Here is a 20,209-nt window from a genome sequence, read left to right on the forward strand (position 1 = left end):
AGGCGGATAGAGAGACAGAGAGAGTAAAGAGGAAGAGAAAGAGACAGCAAGTGTTACAGCGAGAAGGTAAGTGTGAGAGATGCAGACAAGCGAGAGAGGTACAGATATAGAGAGAGAGTCAGAAAAAAAGAGAAAGTTAGCGAGAGAGGTGGAGAGAGGCAGAGACAGATAGAGTGACAGAGAGAGAGACAGAGAGAGAGGCATAGGGAGAGAGAGGGAAAGAGAGAAATAAAAATACGGAGAGAGATAGATAGTTAGCTAGCCGGACAGACAGACAGAGTGAGAGAGAGGGAAACAAAAGGACAGAGAGTCAGCGAGAGCGATAGAGAGAGAGAGAGAGAGAGAGAGTGGGGCAGAAAAAGAGAGTGGGGAAGTGAGATGGAAGAAAAAGACACAGGGTGAGCGAGAGCCAGAGAGAGAGAAAAAGAGAAGAAGAACAAGGTAATGGGAGAGACAGTGAGTGTAAAAACCAGAGAAAGAGATAAAGAGTTCAAGAGCGACAGGGGAGGAAAGTGAGAGACACAGCAAAAGGGAGTGAGTGAGATGTGCACGGAGAAAAAGAGGGACAGGTAGCGGGGGGAGGGAGAGAGAGAGAGAGAGATTGATAGTGAGATAGATTCCCATTTGGTTGTGGCGTGGAATCAGTTTTTCAGGGATTTTGAATACATCCAGATATTTTGTTCGTTGAATATTTTAATAAATTGTCATCCTTAACCCACTGTAATCGCACAACTGAATGTCCACAGTAAAGAGGACAGTTACCCCACATGGTGTAATAGAACAGAGGCACTCGAAGGTTTGGAATTTAAACAATATATGGTACCAGTCAAGGATCGGATATCACTGAAACAATCGGGGATCTATATGAGGGACTGATGGTGATTGAGTGGACAACATATTATCCAGGTGAATACAGCTCTTGTTCTTTTTATTAGTTAATTAATTTGATAAGTAGAGTCCAGTCCTTGGATCCTGTGAGCTCCATTTTAAAATAAACATTTTGTATCAATAAACTCAAAGTCATTATCTGTTTGTTCATATATTTTAAAAAACAATTTGAACAATGTTGCAATTTCAACATCCCTGAGGTGATCCCGCAGGGTATAAATTAAAGGCTTTGGGAATGTATCACCTCAGTGTTTAAGGCAGATATTACAAGCAGCACAAAGGGGCACATCACTTCGCACTGAAACAATGCTATCAATTAAAGTGGCTGAGAAAATATTCCACACAATCCTTGCTGTTATCGGTGTTCCTGGTGAGTGACCAAAGCTACTGAAGTTGTGTAAATCTGTAAGTGAGCGGCTCTCTCATTTTAAACTGTGACTGAAAATATTACATTCTGATCTGTTGCTCACTGTCACAGACACACTGAATCAGCGATATAATTTGCTGAATTAAAATGTCTTGAATGTCTCTGCGGCTTTATTCAATTTTCTCAAATGAAAACAAACCCTTGATTGTAACTAGCAGGCTCTCTGATGAATTATGTCCTAGTATTCAGTGGAAAATTGTGTAATGTTAAAATAGACCTTAGTGAAGGCAAAATCTCTGAAGGAATGTTCAGTGGGAGTCAGAGGAAAATCACCCTGAGTGTGGGTCATTAATCAGAGTGGAATACCTGGCCCCAATCACCACTCTGTCACGGACTGGGCCTGTTCGTGTCAAATTGTCCTAAGTGTGTGTTAGTAACCAGATTGGAAAACCTCACTCCAGTGACCATATGTTTCTGGGTCTACCTGTTAATGTCTGTATTCTATTAAGTGTGTGTCAGTAACCAGAGTGGAATACCTGACTCCAGTCACCAATCTTTCACTGACTTTATCTGTTCATGTCAACTTGTCCTAAGTGTGGGTTAGTAACCACAGTGTAATACATGACTACAGTCACCAATCTTTCAATTACTGTATCTGATAGTGTCAAATGTTCCCAAGTGTGGGTCATTAACCAGAGTGGTATACCTGTCCCCAGTGAACATGTATTACTGGCTGTATCTGTCAGTGTAGAATTTTACTGAGTGTGGGTCATTAATCAGAGTGGAATAACTGGCACCAGCCACCACTCTTTCACTCACTGCATCTGCTAGTGTCAAATTGTAGAAAGTGTGGGTTAGTAAAAAGAGTGGAATAACTGACTGCAGTCAACAATTATTTATGGTTATATCTGGCAGTGCAGAATTGCATTGAGTTCGGCCAGTAACCAGAGTGGAATACCTGCTCCAAGTGATAATGCATGACTGGGAACATTTGTCGGTGTCGAATTGAACTGATGTGGGTCAGCATCCGCACTGAAAGGATTCGTTTCGATTTGGAAATCATGTCTGTTTTTATTGATGAACTGTCTTTCCATTCCTTGGAGCTCTCTCTGTGTTTTACGTTCTGTATAGTGTGACAACAAGAAGTGTTTTGATGTTGGTTGAAGATATTTGGTAGTGAGTGTATGAAGTTAAATGTCTGGATTTAGCTCCATTTTCTATTGAGCTGCTTCAACAGAAATAGATGTCAACCCGTTCCTGACATTGAAGCAATCCGCCAGAACTCTTACAGTGGTCCAATGTTCTTTTTGATTGTTTTATAAGGCCAGAAGAGATCGGAGCAGTTGAAGGTCATTCCGCCCATGGAGTCAGCTCAGCCATTCAGTGAGATCATTGCTGATCTGACCAACGTTTCCTCCACAATCCTACCTTTTACCCATAACCCTTGATTCTCTGACTGATTAAAAATCTGTCGAGCTTAGCCTTGAATATATTTAACGACTCATCATCTACAGCCCTCAAGGGGAACTAATTCCACAGATACACTAATTTCTGAGAGAAGAAATTCCACCTAATCTCTGCATTAAATTGGTGAACGCTTTCTCTGAGATGAGGCCCACTCGTCCTGAACCCCCCCCACAAGGCGAAACAGCTTCTCAACAAGTACTGTGTCAAGCCCCCTCGAAATCTTATATGTTTCAATAAGGCCCACTCTCATTATTTTCAACTCCAATGAGTACAGGCACAATCTAATCAATCTCCCCACCTGAAAAAAGTCCCTCCACATCCGGCACCAGCCTATTGAACCTTCTGTGGGCTGCCTCCAATTCCAGCATATCTTTCCACAAATAAAGGGACCAGAATTGTTGACATTATTATAAGCGAGTGCCTTGTATAGTTCTAGCATGACTTTCCCATTTTTATAATCGAATCCCGTTGAAATTAAAGCCAATATTTCATTTCCCTTCCCTATCAACTGCTGAAATTACCGTTTTCATATTCATGTACACGGGCTCCCAAATCCCTCTCTGCTGCAGCTTTCTGCAACTTTCTCCATTTATGTAATATTGAACTCCTCTATTCTTCCTGCCAACGTGCATAAACCCACAGTTTCCGATATTATATGGCATCTGCCAAGTTTTACCAAATCACTTAACATTTCTATATGCCCCTGTAGGCCCTTTGAGTCTTCCTCACCACTTGCCTTCGCACCAATGTCTGTGATAACTGGGAATTTGGCGATAGTAGATTCGCTTCCATCATATAAGCCATTGATATATATTGTAAGTAACTGTGGTCCCAGCACTGATTCCTGTGGCGCTTCACGACTTACAGTTTACCATTCTGAAAATGTCCCCCTTATCTCAGCACTCTGTCTTCTATTAGTTAGCAAATCCTCTATCCATGCTAGTGTACTACCCCAAGACCATGAGCTCTTATCTTATTAAGCAGCCGTGTGTATGGTACCTTATTGAATGCCTTTTTGGAAACACAAGAATATTGCATATCCTGTTTCCCCTTTATCCATTCTGCTTTTTACTTCCTCAAATAATTCTAATAAATTTGCCAGTCACGATTTCCCCATCATCAAACCATGTTAACTCTGCTTGATTATATTATGTATTTTAAATGCTTGGCTATCACATTCCTTGTCATAGACTCTAACGTTTTCCCAATAGTGCATGTTAAGCTATTTGGCCTATAGTTACCTGACCTTTTTCTCTCCCTCCCTTTTTGAAAAAGGTTGTTACTTTGGCAGATTTCCAATCTTCTGAGTCTTTTCCAGAATCAATCGATTCTTGGAAGATAACTGTCAGTGCATCCATTATTTGTGCAGATACTTCCTTTAATATCCTAGGCTGCAACCCATCAGGGATTTATCGGTTTTTAGCTCCATTAGTTTCTTGATCACTTTTTCTCCAGTGATAGTTATTTCTTTATTCCCTTCCCCCATTTCCCCCCTGATTATTTAGTATTTTTGGAATGTGATTGATGTCGTCTACCATGAAGACTGATGCAAAGCATTATTTCAACTCCTCTGCCATTTCCTGGTTCCCCATTCTCATTTTCACAGACTCGTTCTCTAAGAGGCATTAGTTCACTTAAGACTATCTCTTCATTTTTTTCTTATATTTAAAGCATCTGGTACGTAACCTTTTTATAAGACCTGCTAGTTATCGCTCAATGTTTATTTTCTCAATCTTTAATGTATTTTTGGATAACTTTTCTTGGTTTTAAAAAAAAGATCATAATTCTGGCTTGCGAATAACCTTTGCCACAATGTACATTTTTCTTTTTTCAGCTTGATTCTATATTCAACTTCTTGGGTAAACTATGGTTGATTATGTCCATCCTAGAATCCTAATTCCTCACAGGGATATATCGCTGATATGAGTCTTGAACAATTTTCTTAAACGTCTGCCATTGTTCATCAACCATATTTTCTGTTGAATTCATTTCCCAGTCTTCTCCAGCCAACTCTGCCCTCATTCCTTTGTAATTATCCGTTTGTAAGTTTAGCACAGTTGTTTCGGACCCATTTTCACTCTCAAACTGCAAACAAACTCGCTGCTTCTCTCACAGCTTCTCTCACACTCTCTCGCTCCTAATGACCCCGCTTCTCCTCTCTCACTCTGACTGCTAATGGCCCCGTTGCTCCTCTCTCTCTCTCTCACTGTTAATGGCCCAGCTACAGCTGTCTCACTGCTAATGGCCCCGCTTCTCCTCTCTCACTCTCCTCCAGTACACTGGCTCCTCGAATGGCCAGATAATTTGAAAATAAGCGTCAGAGACATTGCACCCTCCTCCCGTACCTCATATTACAACCGGGGTTACATCTCATCTGGGCCTGTGAATTTATCCACTTTCAAGTAAAAACCACTAATACGTCCACCCATTCAAAGCTAATTTGTTCGAGTATATTACACGTCCCCCTCCCTGAATTCAACACCTACATCATCGTTCTCCACAGTCATCACAGATGAAGAGTAAACGTTCATAACCTCACCTTTGTCCTTCAGTTACAGCACAATCTGCCACTTTGTTCCCTGATGGGTCCCACTCTTTCCCTGGTTATCCTCATGCCCTCAATATATTTATAAAATGCCTTGGGTTTTGCTTTACCTTTCTGGCTAGTGTTTCGTAATGTCTCCTGTTAGCTCTCCTAACTACTTGTTAATAACCACACCCCTCCCCCACCACGCACTTTTGATGCTTCTCCAGCGTTTCCGCGCTGTTTTAAACCCCCTGTATCTGCCACCAGTCACTTTTATTTTTCCTTATCCAATCCTCTCTATCCCTTGACAACCAGTATCCCCTGGAATTGTTTGTCCTACCCCTCACCTCTACGGGAACATGTTGGCCCTGAACTGTCACCATTTCCTTTCTGAATGACTACCGCAGGCCTTTTGTAGCCTTTCCTACAATTAGCTGCTCCCAGTCCACTTTGGCCACATCCTGTCATAAAATATTGTAGTCGGCCTACCCCAATTTCAGCACCTTTAATTACAAGCCATCTATGTCATTTTCAATAACTACCTTAAAACCGCAAGAACTATGGTCTATTTCCACGAAATGCTTTCCCCCCTGACCCTTATACCACTTTCCTGGCTTCATTCCCTAAGATTAGGTCCAGTGCCGCCCCTTCTCTCGTAGGGCTTTAGGGTTGCCTCAAAAAGCTCTCTTTCAAGCACTTTAAGAATTCTACCACATCGAATCCTCTCACACTAAGACTATCCAAGTTAATATTGGTGAATTGAAATTTTCTACTATTATTACCCTTGTACACATCTCTGAGATTTTCCTACATATCCGCTCCTCTAGCCCCCCTGACTCTTTGGAGGCATTTAGTGCACCCCCAGCAATGTGATTGCATCCGCTATTTAAGTTCTCTACAGATGGCCTCATTTGAGGAACCTTCTAATTTACCATCACTCCTTTTGGCATTAATTTCCTTATTCATCAATCGTGCATTGCCAACTTCCATTTAGAACCCCCACCACCAAGTCGCCCTCAGCCTCCTGTCATGCCTGAACATTCTATACCGTGGAACATTGGGCTGCCAGTCCTGCCCTGCCACCAACCATGTCTCCGTGATAGCAGCAATATCATATTCCCATGTGTTAATCAGCACCCTCAATTCATCTGCCCTACTTTTAAGATTCATTTCATTACAATAGCAGCGAACCAGCCTTGCATTATTCCCCTGTGCCTTAACAGGTCTACGTTTGCTCTGTCTTCCAGACTCACTTAGCTTCTCTTCTATATTAGGCTGTGCACCACCCTCTACTGTACCTTCAGTCATTATTACATAAAAATACCGAATTAGTTTTACCCTCCCCCCAAACCCCACCCCAACATCACAAGCAAACCTCCCCACAAAGATGTTGCTCCTGTGCCAGTTCAGGTGCAACCTGTCCGACGTGAACAGGTGCCAATTCGTTAGAAACATACCTTGATCATGGAACCAGAAGGCCTCCCACACGCAACATTTATTCAGCCACGCATTCATCTTCTCTATCCTCATATTGCTATACTCACTTTCACGTGGCCAGGGGGCCATTCAGATGTTGCAACCTTGGAAGTCCTACTTTTTAATCTACTGCCTAGCTCCCTAAGTTAATTTTGCAGTACCTCATCCCTCTTTCTACCTAAGTCGTTAGTACGAATGTGAACCATGACCTCTGAGTTTTCCCTCCATCTTCAGAATGCCTTGCAACTGTTCTGTAATATCCTTGACACTGCTACCAGGGAGGCAACACACCATCTGGAGTCAGGTCTACGGCTGCAGAAGCTCCTGTCTGCACCCCTCACTATTTAGTCTCCTACCACTATTGCTGTTGGACTCTTACCCCTCCCCACTTGTGCAGCTGAGAAACTCTCAGTGCCTGGAATTTGACTCTGGTTGCACTCTCCAGTGGAACATTAACCCTTATCATTTTCCAAAGCAGATAAACAGGGTTTCCACATTACCTGCCTGGTGCTTTCCGCATTACATACCTGTGGCTTTCCTCATTACATGCTTGCCTCCCTTCTTCTGACTGGTGGTCACCCATTCCTGCACTTCCTCAAGCTGCTGAGTGACCACATCTATAAATGTTCTATCCACCTATCTCTCAGTCTCGCGGATGCACTGCTCTGTCTCCAGCTGACGCTAACGCTCTGAAACCCAATGCTCAAGCTGGTGAATCCAGTGGCACTTCCTGCAGATTTCATCATTCAGATTGTAATGCGTGTCGAAGAATCCACATGCAAATCACATGACTGAGTCCCTTTGACATAAGTTTTCTTTTATTTTTATTACAAAAAACTGTTTCACTAAATTTAAGTAAAAAACGATTTAGCTTTTTTCTGGCAAAATAAATTCAAATGCAGTAACTGTTACCTACTGTAATGTAGTTTTAAAATGGAGAAAAAAGAAAACAACTTACTCACTAACTACAATCCAGCTCTCTCCCTTGTTCTGACATCACTCCTTTTGAATTCCAGCACCGCCCAGTGCCTGTGTGAGAACAGGCTCCCTGACAGTTAAACTCTGCAGCGCTCGTTATACATCCGCTCCGTTCCCTCAAGGGTATACTCCGCTATCGCTCTCTACACAGCCGTTTCGCTCCGTCACAGAGAAACTCCGTTATCGCTCTTGATACAGCTGCTCTGCTCCCTCAAAGGGGCATTCCGCTCCGCACTTTTTACAGCCGCTCCGCTCCCTCACAGGTAAACTGCGTAATCGCTCTTTATACAGCCGCTCTGCTCCCTCACAGGTAAACTCCTGCTCGAGATGCACCCGCTCCACTCTCGCTCTTTATACAGCCGCTCCACTCCCTCACAGTTAAACTCCTGCTCTTTAAACACCCGCTCACGTCTTGCTCTTTTTTGTTGTTTCACCATTATTGTTTGTTTAATTTCCCCCTATCGTTTAAATAATAAATTTAATAATAATCAACAAGTGATTGTAACTCAGCTGCTAATTTCAATCTAAAAACAAAGCTAAAATCTGAAATACTCACCAGCCAGTCGCCTGCCTGTCCTCCTGTGACCAAACTCTGTTTTGGTGCTGAAATCCTGTGCTCCCTGTGAGGGTCAGACACGGAGAATGTTTAATCATTAATTTCCAGGCCCTTCTCCCCTCTCTCTGACAGTTAATCTACTGGGAATTGTGATCCTGTCCCGGGGAAAGTGTGGCCTCTCCACCTGCACCACTCGCTACCTGGTGGCCATGGCAACGGTGGATCTACTGGTCATTATCACACACGTCATACTGACCAAGATCAGAAATTATTATTTCCCAGTGACTTTCCTGGACATCACTCCTGTGTGCAGTGTTCACGTTGTCCTGTTGGTTGCAGCGACGGACTGTTCTGTCTGGTTCACCGTCACTTTCTCCTTTGATCGATTTGTGGCCATTCGTTGCCAGAAGCTGAGAACAAAATATTGCACCGGGAAAACTGCGGCTGTGGTTCTAGTGACAACCGGTATCCTGCTCTGTTTAAAAAACATCTCGTGGTACTTCACATATGAAGCTTTTGTGATAATCGACAATGTACCATGGGGCTGTTTTCCAAAGCCAAGCATTTATACTGATCCCGGATGGGTTGGATTTTCCTGGTTTAAAACGGTTTTAACTCCATTGCTCCCATTCGGATTAATTCTGCTGATTAACGCTCTGACAGTCACACACATTTTAGTGGCCAGTCGAGTCCGGAAGGGACTGAGGGCTCAGAGTAAGGGAGAGAATCGCAGTGACCCAGAGATGGAGAGCAGGAGGAAGTCAATGATTTTACTCTTCACCATATCCGGCATCTTCATCCTCCTGTGGTCGGTGCATGTTATAAAATTCTTCTATATTGATGTGAGAGGTTTAGTTTACCTCACCTATCCTGAATATATATTACAACAAGTCGGATTTATGCTGCGGAGTTTAAATTGCTGCACAAACACATTTATTTATGGGGTGACTCAGTCCAAGTTCCGAGAGCAGGTCAAGAAAACGGTGAATTATCCGGTTACATCAATTATTCAATTAATGAAGAAAAAAAAACCTGACTGTCAGACGCCTCAGCCAATCGGAGATTTCCGGCTGCTGACGGACAGGCGCTTCCCCCAAAGAGGGAGCTCCGCATGCTGACTGACAGTAGCATCAGCCAATCAGGGATCGCCGCCGCTAACTGACAGCTGCTTCTGCCAATCAGGGCAATCATCCCCATAACTGACAGGCGCAGCAGCCAATGGAGCTGCATCAGATTTTCACCCACAGCCACCTCAGCCATTCAGGGAGAAGCGCTCGCTGAATGACAGCTACCTGAGCCAATTAAGGTGGCTTAGCGGCTGACTGACAGTCACTTCATCCAATCAGTCATCCAATTGACCCAGAGTCAGGTGGACCATTCAGGGTATTCTTCCTCTGTGCCAACATTCATCTCAACCAATCAGGGAGCAACAACTGCTCACTGACAGACAGTTCAGCCAAACAGTTCATTCCAACAGCTGACGGGCATAAGCTTCATCCAATCACGTTGATGCAACTAGTGACTGACAGTTAGTTCAGCCAATCTTAGCGTTCAGTATTTGAGTAATAGCTCCTCAAACAAATGGAGAGTCCCGAAGGTGTGACGGACACCTGCCCTGCCCGATTGGAGCGTTTCAGGATGAGATTGAAAGCTCTACTATCCAATCGGATAGATGCAACAGCCCTGGAATTTCCTGGAGTAATGAAAATACCGCCTCAAAATCCGACCAATAGCCGAGCGCCTTGCTCACCTCAGCAAAACCTATCCCTGCCCACTTTGCGATTGACAGAAGCGTAAGCCAATGGCTGGGTTGCTTGCAGATCATCGGCCAATCAAAACCCGGCCCAATTGCTTCGAATCTGAAAGGGTCACCACAACCCACCGTCATGACATCATGACGCTCGATCCTGGCTGGAGGTTAGTCAATAATCCTTAAAGCTTTGGGAATTACGGCAGTGCAACTATATTTCACTGATTCTAATTAAAGCTGGAACCAAAAGGCAGAAATTCAGAGATTGAAATAGGAGAGACACAGGGAAAAGGAAGGATCAAGTTAAATAACAGAATCACAGAACTGTTAGCAAGTTGAAGACGGCCATTTGTCCCATTGTGTCTGAACCGAATCTCTCAATGAGCAACTCACCAAGCTCTATTCTCCAGCCTTCTCTCCATAACCTGCACTTTCTTCATTTTCAGATAACACTCTAATTCCCGAACGAATGCTTCATTTCAACCTGAATCCACCAGCTCTCAGTCACTGTCTTACAGATCCAAAAAACTCGCAGTGCGAAAGCATAATATTTAATGTTATCAGTGCGTCTTTTCCTGATGACCTTAATACTGAGCTTCCTCACCCTGAGTGCTTTCACGAAAATGAACCCTTTCCCCTTGTTTAATAAGGGTCACTCATGATTCTAAATAGACATATCAAATCTCCTCTCAGCCTTCTCTTCTTCAAGGACAACAATCCTAACTCAGATTCAAAGTGTCATTGGTGTCATCAGCACAGAAAAAGGCCCTTTTCAGCCCATTGAACGTGCGCCGGTCAAACAAGTACTTATCTATTCTGAGCCCATTGTCCAGCACCAGGCCCATAGCCTTGTATGCCATGGCATCGCAAGTGCATATACAAACATATCTTACATGTTATGAGGGTTTCTGATTCAAACACCCTTTGAGGCAGTGAGTTCCAGATGCCCAACACCCTCTGGGTGAAAAAAAATCTTCCTCACATCCCAACTAAACCTCCTGCCCCTTACCTTAAATCTATGCCCACTGGTTATGGATCCCTCCACCAAAGGGATGGGCTCCTTCCTGTCAACCCCATCTATGCTCCTAATAATTCTATACACTCAGTCATGCCCCCCTTCAATCTGCTCTCCTACAGGGAAACAAAACCCTGTCTATATAATCTCGCTTCATAACTAAAGCTCTCCAGTCCAGGCAACATCCTGGTAAAACTCCTCTGCACTCTCTCTGATGGAATGACATCCTTCCCATAATGCACATTCCAGAACTGCACGCAATACTCTAGCTGTGACCTGACCAGCGTTTTATATAGTTCAAGCATAGCCTCCCTGCTCTTATACTCTATGACTCATCTAATATCGGCAAGTATCCCATATGTCTTCTTAACCAGTTAATCTACATGCTCCGCTACCTGAAGGGACCGGTGGATATGCACACACAGGTCCCTATCATCCTCGGCACTTCCCAAGTACAATTCATCGTGTACTCCCGTGCCTTGCTTGTCCTGCACAAGTGAATAACCTCACACTTAACCGGATTAAATTCCATTTACCAATGATCAGCCCATCTGACCAGCGCGTCTATATCCTCCTTTAATCTGGGGCTATCCTATGCACTATTTGCCACCCCACCAATACCCGTGTCATTCGCGAACTTAATGATCAACCATCCTACATTCAGTTCCAAATCGTTTATATATACCAAAAACAGAAAGGGACCCAACACCAATCCCTGTAACTTCTCCAAGTTCAAATCTGGAAACATTCTCGTGAAGCTTATCTGTCCTCTATAGAGTAACTTCACATTCCCTGCCCAGATCTCAACGTAATACTTCAACTAGAGTCCAAACTAGTCATTTATGCAAGTTGAGCTAACTTCCTTGCACTTATATTCTATTTTACGATAAATACAGCCTTGCTTTAGTTACTGATTTCTCAAAATATACTGCCACCTTCAATGGCTTGTCCTTCTGCTCATACTCCCTTCAGAGATGTATCCTTCATTTGGTGCTGTCTCTCCTCATGTTCTCGCTACTAAAATGAATCATTTCGCATCTATTTGTATTGAACTTCATCTACCACCTGCCTATCCATTCCACTGACTTGTCCAGGCCCTTTTGAAACGCTATTCTATCCTCCTCACAGTTCAGCAATCTTCTGATTTAGTTGCTTATCAGTTGAAATACCGTTATACCTTTCTTTTCTCCCCTTGTAATGTTTTCAAGACCAATACAACAATTAGCTTTACTTTATATCATTAATATTAGTTAACATGACCAATTCACGATTTACACTCAATGTACCCGTCTGTGTGTTGGCTATCAAGTTAGCTTTTACAAGTGAAATCGAACATTATACCCTGTGGATCAGTTATTATGCCCAATAAAATAAACACGTACAATTGTTCTCCTCTGCATAGGGTCTGAAGCCCAACTTAGCAATCAAATGTCAATTTATGCTAGAGTATACAATTGATCTTAATTATTTAGCATCTATGTGTTTGTGTGTGTGTGTTTGTTTGTGTGTGTGTGAGTGTGTTTGATTGTGTGTTTTTCTCTGTGTGTGTGTGTGTGTGTGTGTGCGTGTGTGTTTGGGCGTCCGCGGTCACGATAAACCCCAGCCGAGGGAGATTGCTGAAGGTGAGGTTGTGTGTGCGTGTTTGTATTTGACTGTGTGAGTAAATATGTCTATTTATGTTTCTGTCCGTCTGTGTGTGCGAAGGTGTGTGACAATGTGTATGTGTGTGTGTGTTAGGGCGTTTGTCTGTGGTTGTGTGCATCTGTGTCTGTCTGAGTGCCCGTCCGTGTATGTCTACGTGCGTGCGTATGTTTGCGTGGGTGCGTATTTGAGGATATGTCTGCCTGTGTGTGTGGCTCTCTGCATGTATGATTTTTGAGTGCGTGTGTGTATGTGTTTGTGTATGTTTGTGCGTGCCTATCGGAGTGCACGCATCTATTCATGTATCTGTCCGCCTGTACGTTTCTTTCTCTTTATATGTGTGTGTGTGTGTGAGAGAGAGTGAGAGTGTACATCTCTCTGTCTTTCGATCTGTGTGTGTGCGTGCGTGTGCGCAATGTGTTTCTGTGCCATGTTAACATGACAGCATCCTACAGTGGGAGAGCGCTGAATGTGAGTCTGTTTTGTGTAGGCGTCTGTGTCTGTAAGCCTGTTCGTCTTCCCGTGTGTATGTGTGGGAGAGAGAGAGAGAGAGAGAGTGAAAGAGTGAGAGTGAAATAGTGTAAGAGAGAGAGTGATAGAGTGAGAATGAGAGAGAGGGAGAGAGAGAAATTGTTGTTCCAGTACACACTATATTTTTTATTTACGAAATACCTTGTTAATGTTCTGCCATTGATCTGATCTCTGTGTAAAAAAAGTACAAGGCAGTGCTTATTGTGAAATGAGAATTATAAGCCTAACCAGTTTGTAAGTGTGTTTAAAATTATCAGAGTAACGCATGTTGCATCAAAAGAGATTGAATGTTAATACACTATTAGTCAAAGTGGAACAGTCATGTACAAAAAACAAAAAAATGCTGGAAAAACTAACAGGTCTGACAGAATGTGTGGAGAGAAAGACTGAGTTAAAGTTTCGAGTCCGTATGACTCTTCTTCAGAGGACCCAAGGGTAGTCATGCAGAGTCGATACACTAATATTGTCTTTCTCTCCACAGATGCTGTCAGACCTGCTGAGTTTCCCAGCATATTTTTTTTTGCTTCAGATTTTCAGCATCCGCATTATTTTGCCATTATGGGACAGTCATGTACTGCACCTTAACATGTTTGATGAATAAAGTATATCATTTTTTGGAAAACTAAAGTTTTACACAGTTTGAATTCTCCTTTCTCCAATTTATCACAGACTTTCATTGTGTCCATTTCATCCCGTCTTCGCCCTGTCTTAAACCTCTTAATTGCCTAACGTTTTCCAACTCTGAAATAAGCTCAATGACATGAAATATAAAGTCAGTCAGTTTTGAATAGAAATACAATGAAATAGCCAGGACTTCAGTAGTCAAAGACGTGTCTTATGAATGTCAGTTACAGGACTCGATTAAGACATTCTGAGACGCTGAGGTATGTCAAGTTTAAAACGGCCCATTCCGTAAAAGGTTTCCTTTGTAACGCTCACAGAAAGTGGACTGCAAATTTTATCTTCGCAAATTTGCAACAGTAAAGGCACAAACATCACATTAATTTGGAACTAAAATACATCTTACAAAATACTTGTTTGCATTAGATAATTTCAAATTAAAATACGTTAACGATTTGTTAATTGGTAAAAATGAACGCTTTTGACGACAGAAAGAGAAAAGCTGTTAGACCAATCAGCAGCTTATTAAGAGGAAGCAGTAATACAAACTGCAGCAAATCTGTTTGCACATCATATGATTCGAAAACATTGAAAAGTTTTCTTTCGTGATGTTTGGAAAGCAACATCATCGATGATGTCCTCAAATAATAAGCTACCAAATGTATCACTTTGGATGTACATAATGCTGAGGGCAGATCGCTATCCTTGCAGCAAACTTTAGCCAAATTCATGGAACTCAGTCCTGGAGAACTGAGCAGAATTTCTCAAGTAAGTGTTTGTGAACGTGCATCATTCTTACAAAGATATATTCCGTTCAAAGCTTGTGAACACTTCAAATTCTTGGATTTCAAAAGTTACATATCCAAAAATGTAGATATTGATCTTGTGCCAAAGAGATAAAAAAATCCGTGCGCAACTCGACCCGAGGCACAACTGATGCTGCCGTGCAGCTGCGACCAGCAGACTGCTGGATTTATACACGCCGTTTTCAAGTTAACCATTCAACATGAAACATATTTAAGCTACAGGAAATAATTATGTGGACAGCAGCAAGGGGATCTGAATGGAATCCTTCCTTTTGTATGAATAAAGTATTTATCAATGGGGTTTTACGGCATTTTAAAATAAAACATTGCTACAACTGCACAAATACATGAACTCATTCTGAATAATAACTTTGTAACAATATAGGTAAGAATGTATTTCACATATTAGAATGAAATGTCCATATTTGTATTGTAACATGCCAGTTTCAACCGATTATGTCCAATTACCACCCTCTCAGCCACCGACTGCCCACCCCACACGCTTGAAAGCGTGAAATCACAACGGTCCGGAACATTTACGGACCAACTTGTCAGGACTAAACAGGATGGGGGCCTGGAAGAGCTCATAGACATTGGGAATGATTGAGAACTTTGGGCATGGTGGTTTCCTGAGCACCAAATGGTGCCGATTATCTCAGCCAACGTTCCAATGGACCATTCAGCAGTTGTCTCATCGATTGTTTGGTCTCCCCAGCAGCAGTCACATCACTCGGTTGGTCTCCCCAGCAGTGGTTACATAGCACGGGTGGTCTTTCCAGCAGCAGTTACATCGCTCGGGTGGTCTCTCCAGCAGCAGTCACATCGCTCGGGTGATCTCTCCAACAGTAGTTGCACAGCTCGGGTGGTTTCTCCAGCAGTAGCTACATGGCTCGGGTGTTCTCTCCAGCAGTAGTTACATGGTTCGGGTGTTCTCTCCAGCAGTAGTTACATCGCTCGGGTGGTCTCTCCAGCAGTAGTTACATCGCTCGGATGAACTTTCCAGCGGCAATCCCATCGCTGAGGTGAACTCTCCGGCGATATACAGCTAAAGTGGATCCGGAGCATGTCGTTTGGCTAAAGCAAAGCTTTTCAATCGGGGCGTGTGTGAAGGGCAAATGACAAGCATCCAGGGAAGGCGTCTAACACGAAGCTCACAAGCACTCGGGCAAAGGCAGATTCGTCCCTGTGTGCATATTCTTCTGGGTGTCATAGACCCAGCTTGGGCTGTCCCCCTGAATATAGGGAGTGTGCTCATGAACAGAAAATAGGAAAAGGAATGAGAACACTCAATCCCGGCGTGAGAAATCCCGGCTTCTCTCTCAAACCCACACACACACAGATACACAAACACATACTCACTCAATTACACACACAAACACGCACACAAGAACACGCAGCCGTAGATTTTCACTTGATCTCACACTATTAAATTGTCAAACACAGTTTCTCAAATATATGCACTTTCTTGCCTGCTCTCAGTCACAGTATGATACACTCAAACTGGCGCTCATACACTCAGCCTCATACACAGCCACTCACAGACTGATTTTCACTCACGCACTCAAATCCCAAGCTCACTCAATCTGACACTGTGAAAATGCCACGCATTCTCTCTGTCACAAAAACACACGCACACACACACACACAATACCATAGACTCATGAACACTCACACTTTTCCCCACAATCACACTCACACACACATTCTCTCTGACGCATTTTCACGAAATCCCATGCTCACACAATTCCACACTGTCCAAATCTCTCTCTCTATCTATTTCTCTCTCTCTCTCTTTCACTCACACACACACAACATGCACACACTCACACAGGCAGACACTCACAGACACTCTGCATTCCACATTTTTTCTCTCACTGACACAGGCATTCACTCACTCCCTCACACACACTCACAGAAGCACTCACACATTAATCACAAGCACACACTTACTCCGTCACACACGCACTCTCCCAGAATCAAATACTCATTCAATATCACACTGTCAAAATGCCACACATTCTCTTTCACCCTCACACACACACTTTCACTCACACAGACTCAGACTCACATGCACACAGACACAAACCAACATCCACACACACACAGATTCTGTCACACAGTCACAATATCATACAGTCAATGTCTCACACACATTGACACTCTCACTCTCTATCTCTCACAAGCAGGCAGACAAACAGATTCACATACTTACTGACACACCCTCACAAAAACTTTTCAGCTCTCTCACTTGTATGCACTCACATATCACACTCACTCACAAACTCTTGCAGAGAAGCACTCATGCGTATCAACAGGCAATAGCAAACATACATTCAGAAACACTCTCGCTCTCTAATACTCTCACTCACACGCACATTCACACATTCTCTCAAGCACTCTAAATTTCACACACCCTGCTGTCCCACCATACAAAGAAACGTATTCGCACAATCACGCACTCTTTCAAACAATTACTAACTCACTTTCACAATCTCAAAATGACACACTCTTACGCACACACTATTAATGCCATCAGACACAAACATAAACACAAATTTCCTGAATCACAAATAAACAAAATCATAGTCAAACTGACTCACAAGCTCTCCCTCGCATGCTCCCGTCACACACACACACACTCACATGCTGTCAGATAAAAAGTAATATAGTCGCACCGCACTGTCACACACACACAGATACACAATTGCTCAATCTTGCCCTGTGTTTGTCTATGTGTGTGTGTGTGTGAGTTTGTGTGTTTTATGTGGATATGTTTTTTGTTTGTTTGTGTGTTTTATGCACGTTGACATCCCGAGCGTGTTGGAGTGAGTCTGCTGATGTGTGTGTATGTGTGTGAGGGTGTGTTTTCAGGTAGAAATTCAATCATGATTTTATTGGATGCCGGACAGACTCCAATACCCGAATGGCAACCTCATTGTCCCGATTACTTAATTCATTACACACCTTAAGGATTTCTATTTGCCCTAATCGGTGATAGTGCAATGGCGGGCGTTGATCCCACAATCCCCCGCGGATTGGAAAGCCCACTATCAGTGAGCAGGGCCGCACTGCACTCTGGGAGAGTGAACCGACTGCACATGCGCAACAATACTGCGTGCTTAACAGGAAGCTGCTTCTCATTTACATTTAATTATTATCACTGTTATTATTATTTAGCTCCTCGACGGGTCAGAGTTCCAGTTCCTTCTCAATTCTGAAGATTCGAATCTTCCTTTCTCTTTGTCGAATTAAAATAAATGCCTGCAATAAGACACTGAAGCCAGAAGGCCAAAGCTGCCGACCTGTGGCCGGGGTAAGACAAAGAGCAGCGGTCGATGTAGCGGGTGGGCAAGACTTAACAGTGGGAGGACCAGAGAGACACAGGAGGGCAGGGCGAAGTTTAGAGCGGCACGTAGCGGTTAGGAGGTGAAATGACTCCAAGCGCAGTCTCCCTCTTCCTCAAGCCCAGTTCAGTTGGCAGAGGCAGGAGGAAATGTCTTCAAACATGAACTTCAGCTTCTCAACTCCAGAACAAAAAGAAACATTCAAGCTGCACAACAGATTTACTCACCAATCCCCACACTATATCCGCCCTTATCACATCAACTGTGGTGTGAGATTGTTTAAGTCGTTTCCTGTTGAAGGATTTCAGATATCAAGTGCTATTAATGGCTTTAGAAATAGGAGCAGGAGAAGGATACTAGGACCCTCGAGCCTACTCCGCCATTTAATAAGGTCATCGCTGATCAGATTATGCGCTTAGCTCCAAACCTTTGCTCCATTTCCATATCTGTCCCCCTTTGCCCTCCGTTCCCTTGTCGATGAAATCTCTACAGAAGTCAGCATTGAATATAATCAATGACCTAGATTCCACTGCTCACTGGGCAAGGGAATTAATGAATCTGGGAAACAAGGAATTCATCATCATCTCCGCTACAAATGCTTGACTCATATTCTTTAATTGTGCCACTAGTTCTGATTCCGGCACAAAGGGAAACATCCTCTCAGCAAACACCTGGTCAAAGCCTCCCGGAATTATACCTGTTCCAAGGCGACTCTGAAGTCCAATATGCACCAGTTCAAAGGGCAGAAAATTTGTTAATGAGAAAACGCCTTCATCACTGGAATCAGCATCTCTGAACTGCCTGCAGTGCAAACATTACCTTCGTTATCTCAGGAGACCAAAGTGAGTAGAGAAGATTAGACGAGAATGGATTCATCGATGAGGGACCTCCGTTAAGTGAATAGATTGGAGGAGCTGGCGTTGTTCTTGGAGAAGAGAAGCTTGAGAGACTAGGTAGAGATGACCTGAATCATGATTGATCGAGACAGAGTAGATAGTTATTCTTCTCGTTGGCAGTAGGGCCGAGAATCAGTTGAGATTAGGTTAATGTGTTCGCCAATGAAGCAAAGGTGACATGAGGAAAACGACTTTGACACGGTAAGGAGATCAGGTCTCCAAAGTTCTGTCCGAGAAAGATGGAGCAAAGTTTAACACTTTTTTCTGAGAGGATATCGGATGGGAAGCTGAAGGGAAAATATTTGCTGGGTTTCGGGGAAAGGGTGGACAAGTGGCAGTAGTGAGATTGCTCCTGCACCGTACTTTCTCAGGCTGGATGTGCTGAATGTCCTCCTTCTGTACTGAAACCGTTCTATGATTCACACATAGAGCTGGGTATCAGTTATGCTGACTGCTCCGTTGCATCCCCTTTTTAAATCTGATTTCTGCTCCAACAAATCCATGCTCACTTTAAGGGCAAATGATTGATGCTGGAATTTGAACAACCCAAAGGGTGTGCTGAATGATCTCTGGAGTGAAGATTCCTCATCAAGTTTCACGTTCTAGTCGCCATTTCTGGTACCAAGCTGATGAAAGCTTTGGCACCTGCCAGTTCTGGCATGGTCCCTTGCACTTTTGGAATATCATATTCAGTACTCCTTATTGGTTGATTTAGGTCTTTGGGATCCAGGCAAATACTTACTCGCCCATTTGCCTTCTCTCTCAAGGCACTTCAATTTACCAATCCATACGCTCAATGACTTGGGTAATTATTTTCTTCTCTTTATCTCTTGGAGCTCACTTTCAAGCTTCCTTTCTGCTCTATTGGTAATTTACATGGGGCATGAAACAGTGATATTCCCTGGATCAATCATCATGTGATACGCTAAATATTCAGTGCATTCACATATCTTATCTAAACTTTCTGGGTCCAATTGGACCAGATCTTTCTTTCATCTGCTTGGAGGACGCTGTTTCAATCAATGTATTATTTTCAATCCTCAGTGACGCCTCATTCATTCCTTGATTTGCTGCGATCAGATACAGCTTTTCACAACTGCTCAGCCCCAGGTTAGCAGGTCCATCTGTTTCAGTCGCATATACAATTCAATTAACGTCACTTCCTTTTGGGCCCTTTCACTTTGCTCGTCCCCAGCTATGAAATATCAGTTCCACATTAGAACTTTAGAATAAGTTTCCTGGCTTCCATTGCATCTTTCTTCAGGGAACCATTCCCTTTCAAACTTTCGGAAAATATTTCCCGGTTTTAGCCTGAAGGGTTTGATATTTCTTTGTGTTCTGGCATT

The 20,209-nt window shown here is 43.2% G+C and overlaps 1 protein-coding gene across 1 annotated transcript; it reads left to right on the plus strand.

Annotated features, from left to right (window-relative positions):
- The first annotated feature begins 1,194 nt into the window (after positions 1-1,194).
- Positions 1,195-9,377, plus strand: LOC144674571 (putative G-protein coupled receptor 139). Its single transcript, XM_078535861.1, has 2 exons — positions 1,195-1,258; positions 8,392-9,377. The coding sequence occupies exons 1-2, from the start codon at positions 1,195-1,197 to the stop codon at positions 9,375-9,377; spliced, it is 1,050 nt and encodes a 349-aa protein (XP_078391987.1).
- The last annotated feature ends 10,832 nt before the right edge of the window (positions 9,378-20,209 follow it).

The sequence above is a fragment of the Cetorhinus maximus genome, unplaced genomic scaffold (genome assembly GCF_964194155.1).
Source record: "Cetorhinus maximus unplaced genomic scaffold, sCetMax3.hap1.1 HAP1_SCAFFOLD_709, whole genome shotgun sequence".
Lineage (NCBI taxonomy): Eukaryota > Metazoa > Chordata > Chondrichthyes > Lamniformes > Cetorhinidae > Cetorhinus > Cetorhinus maximus.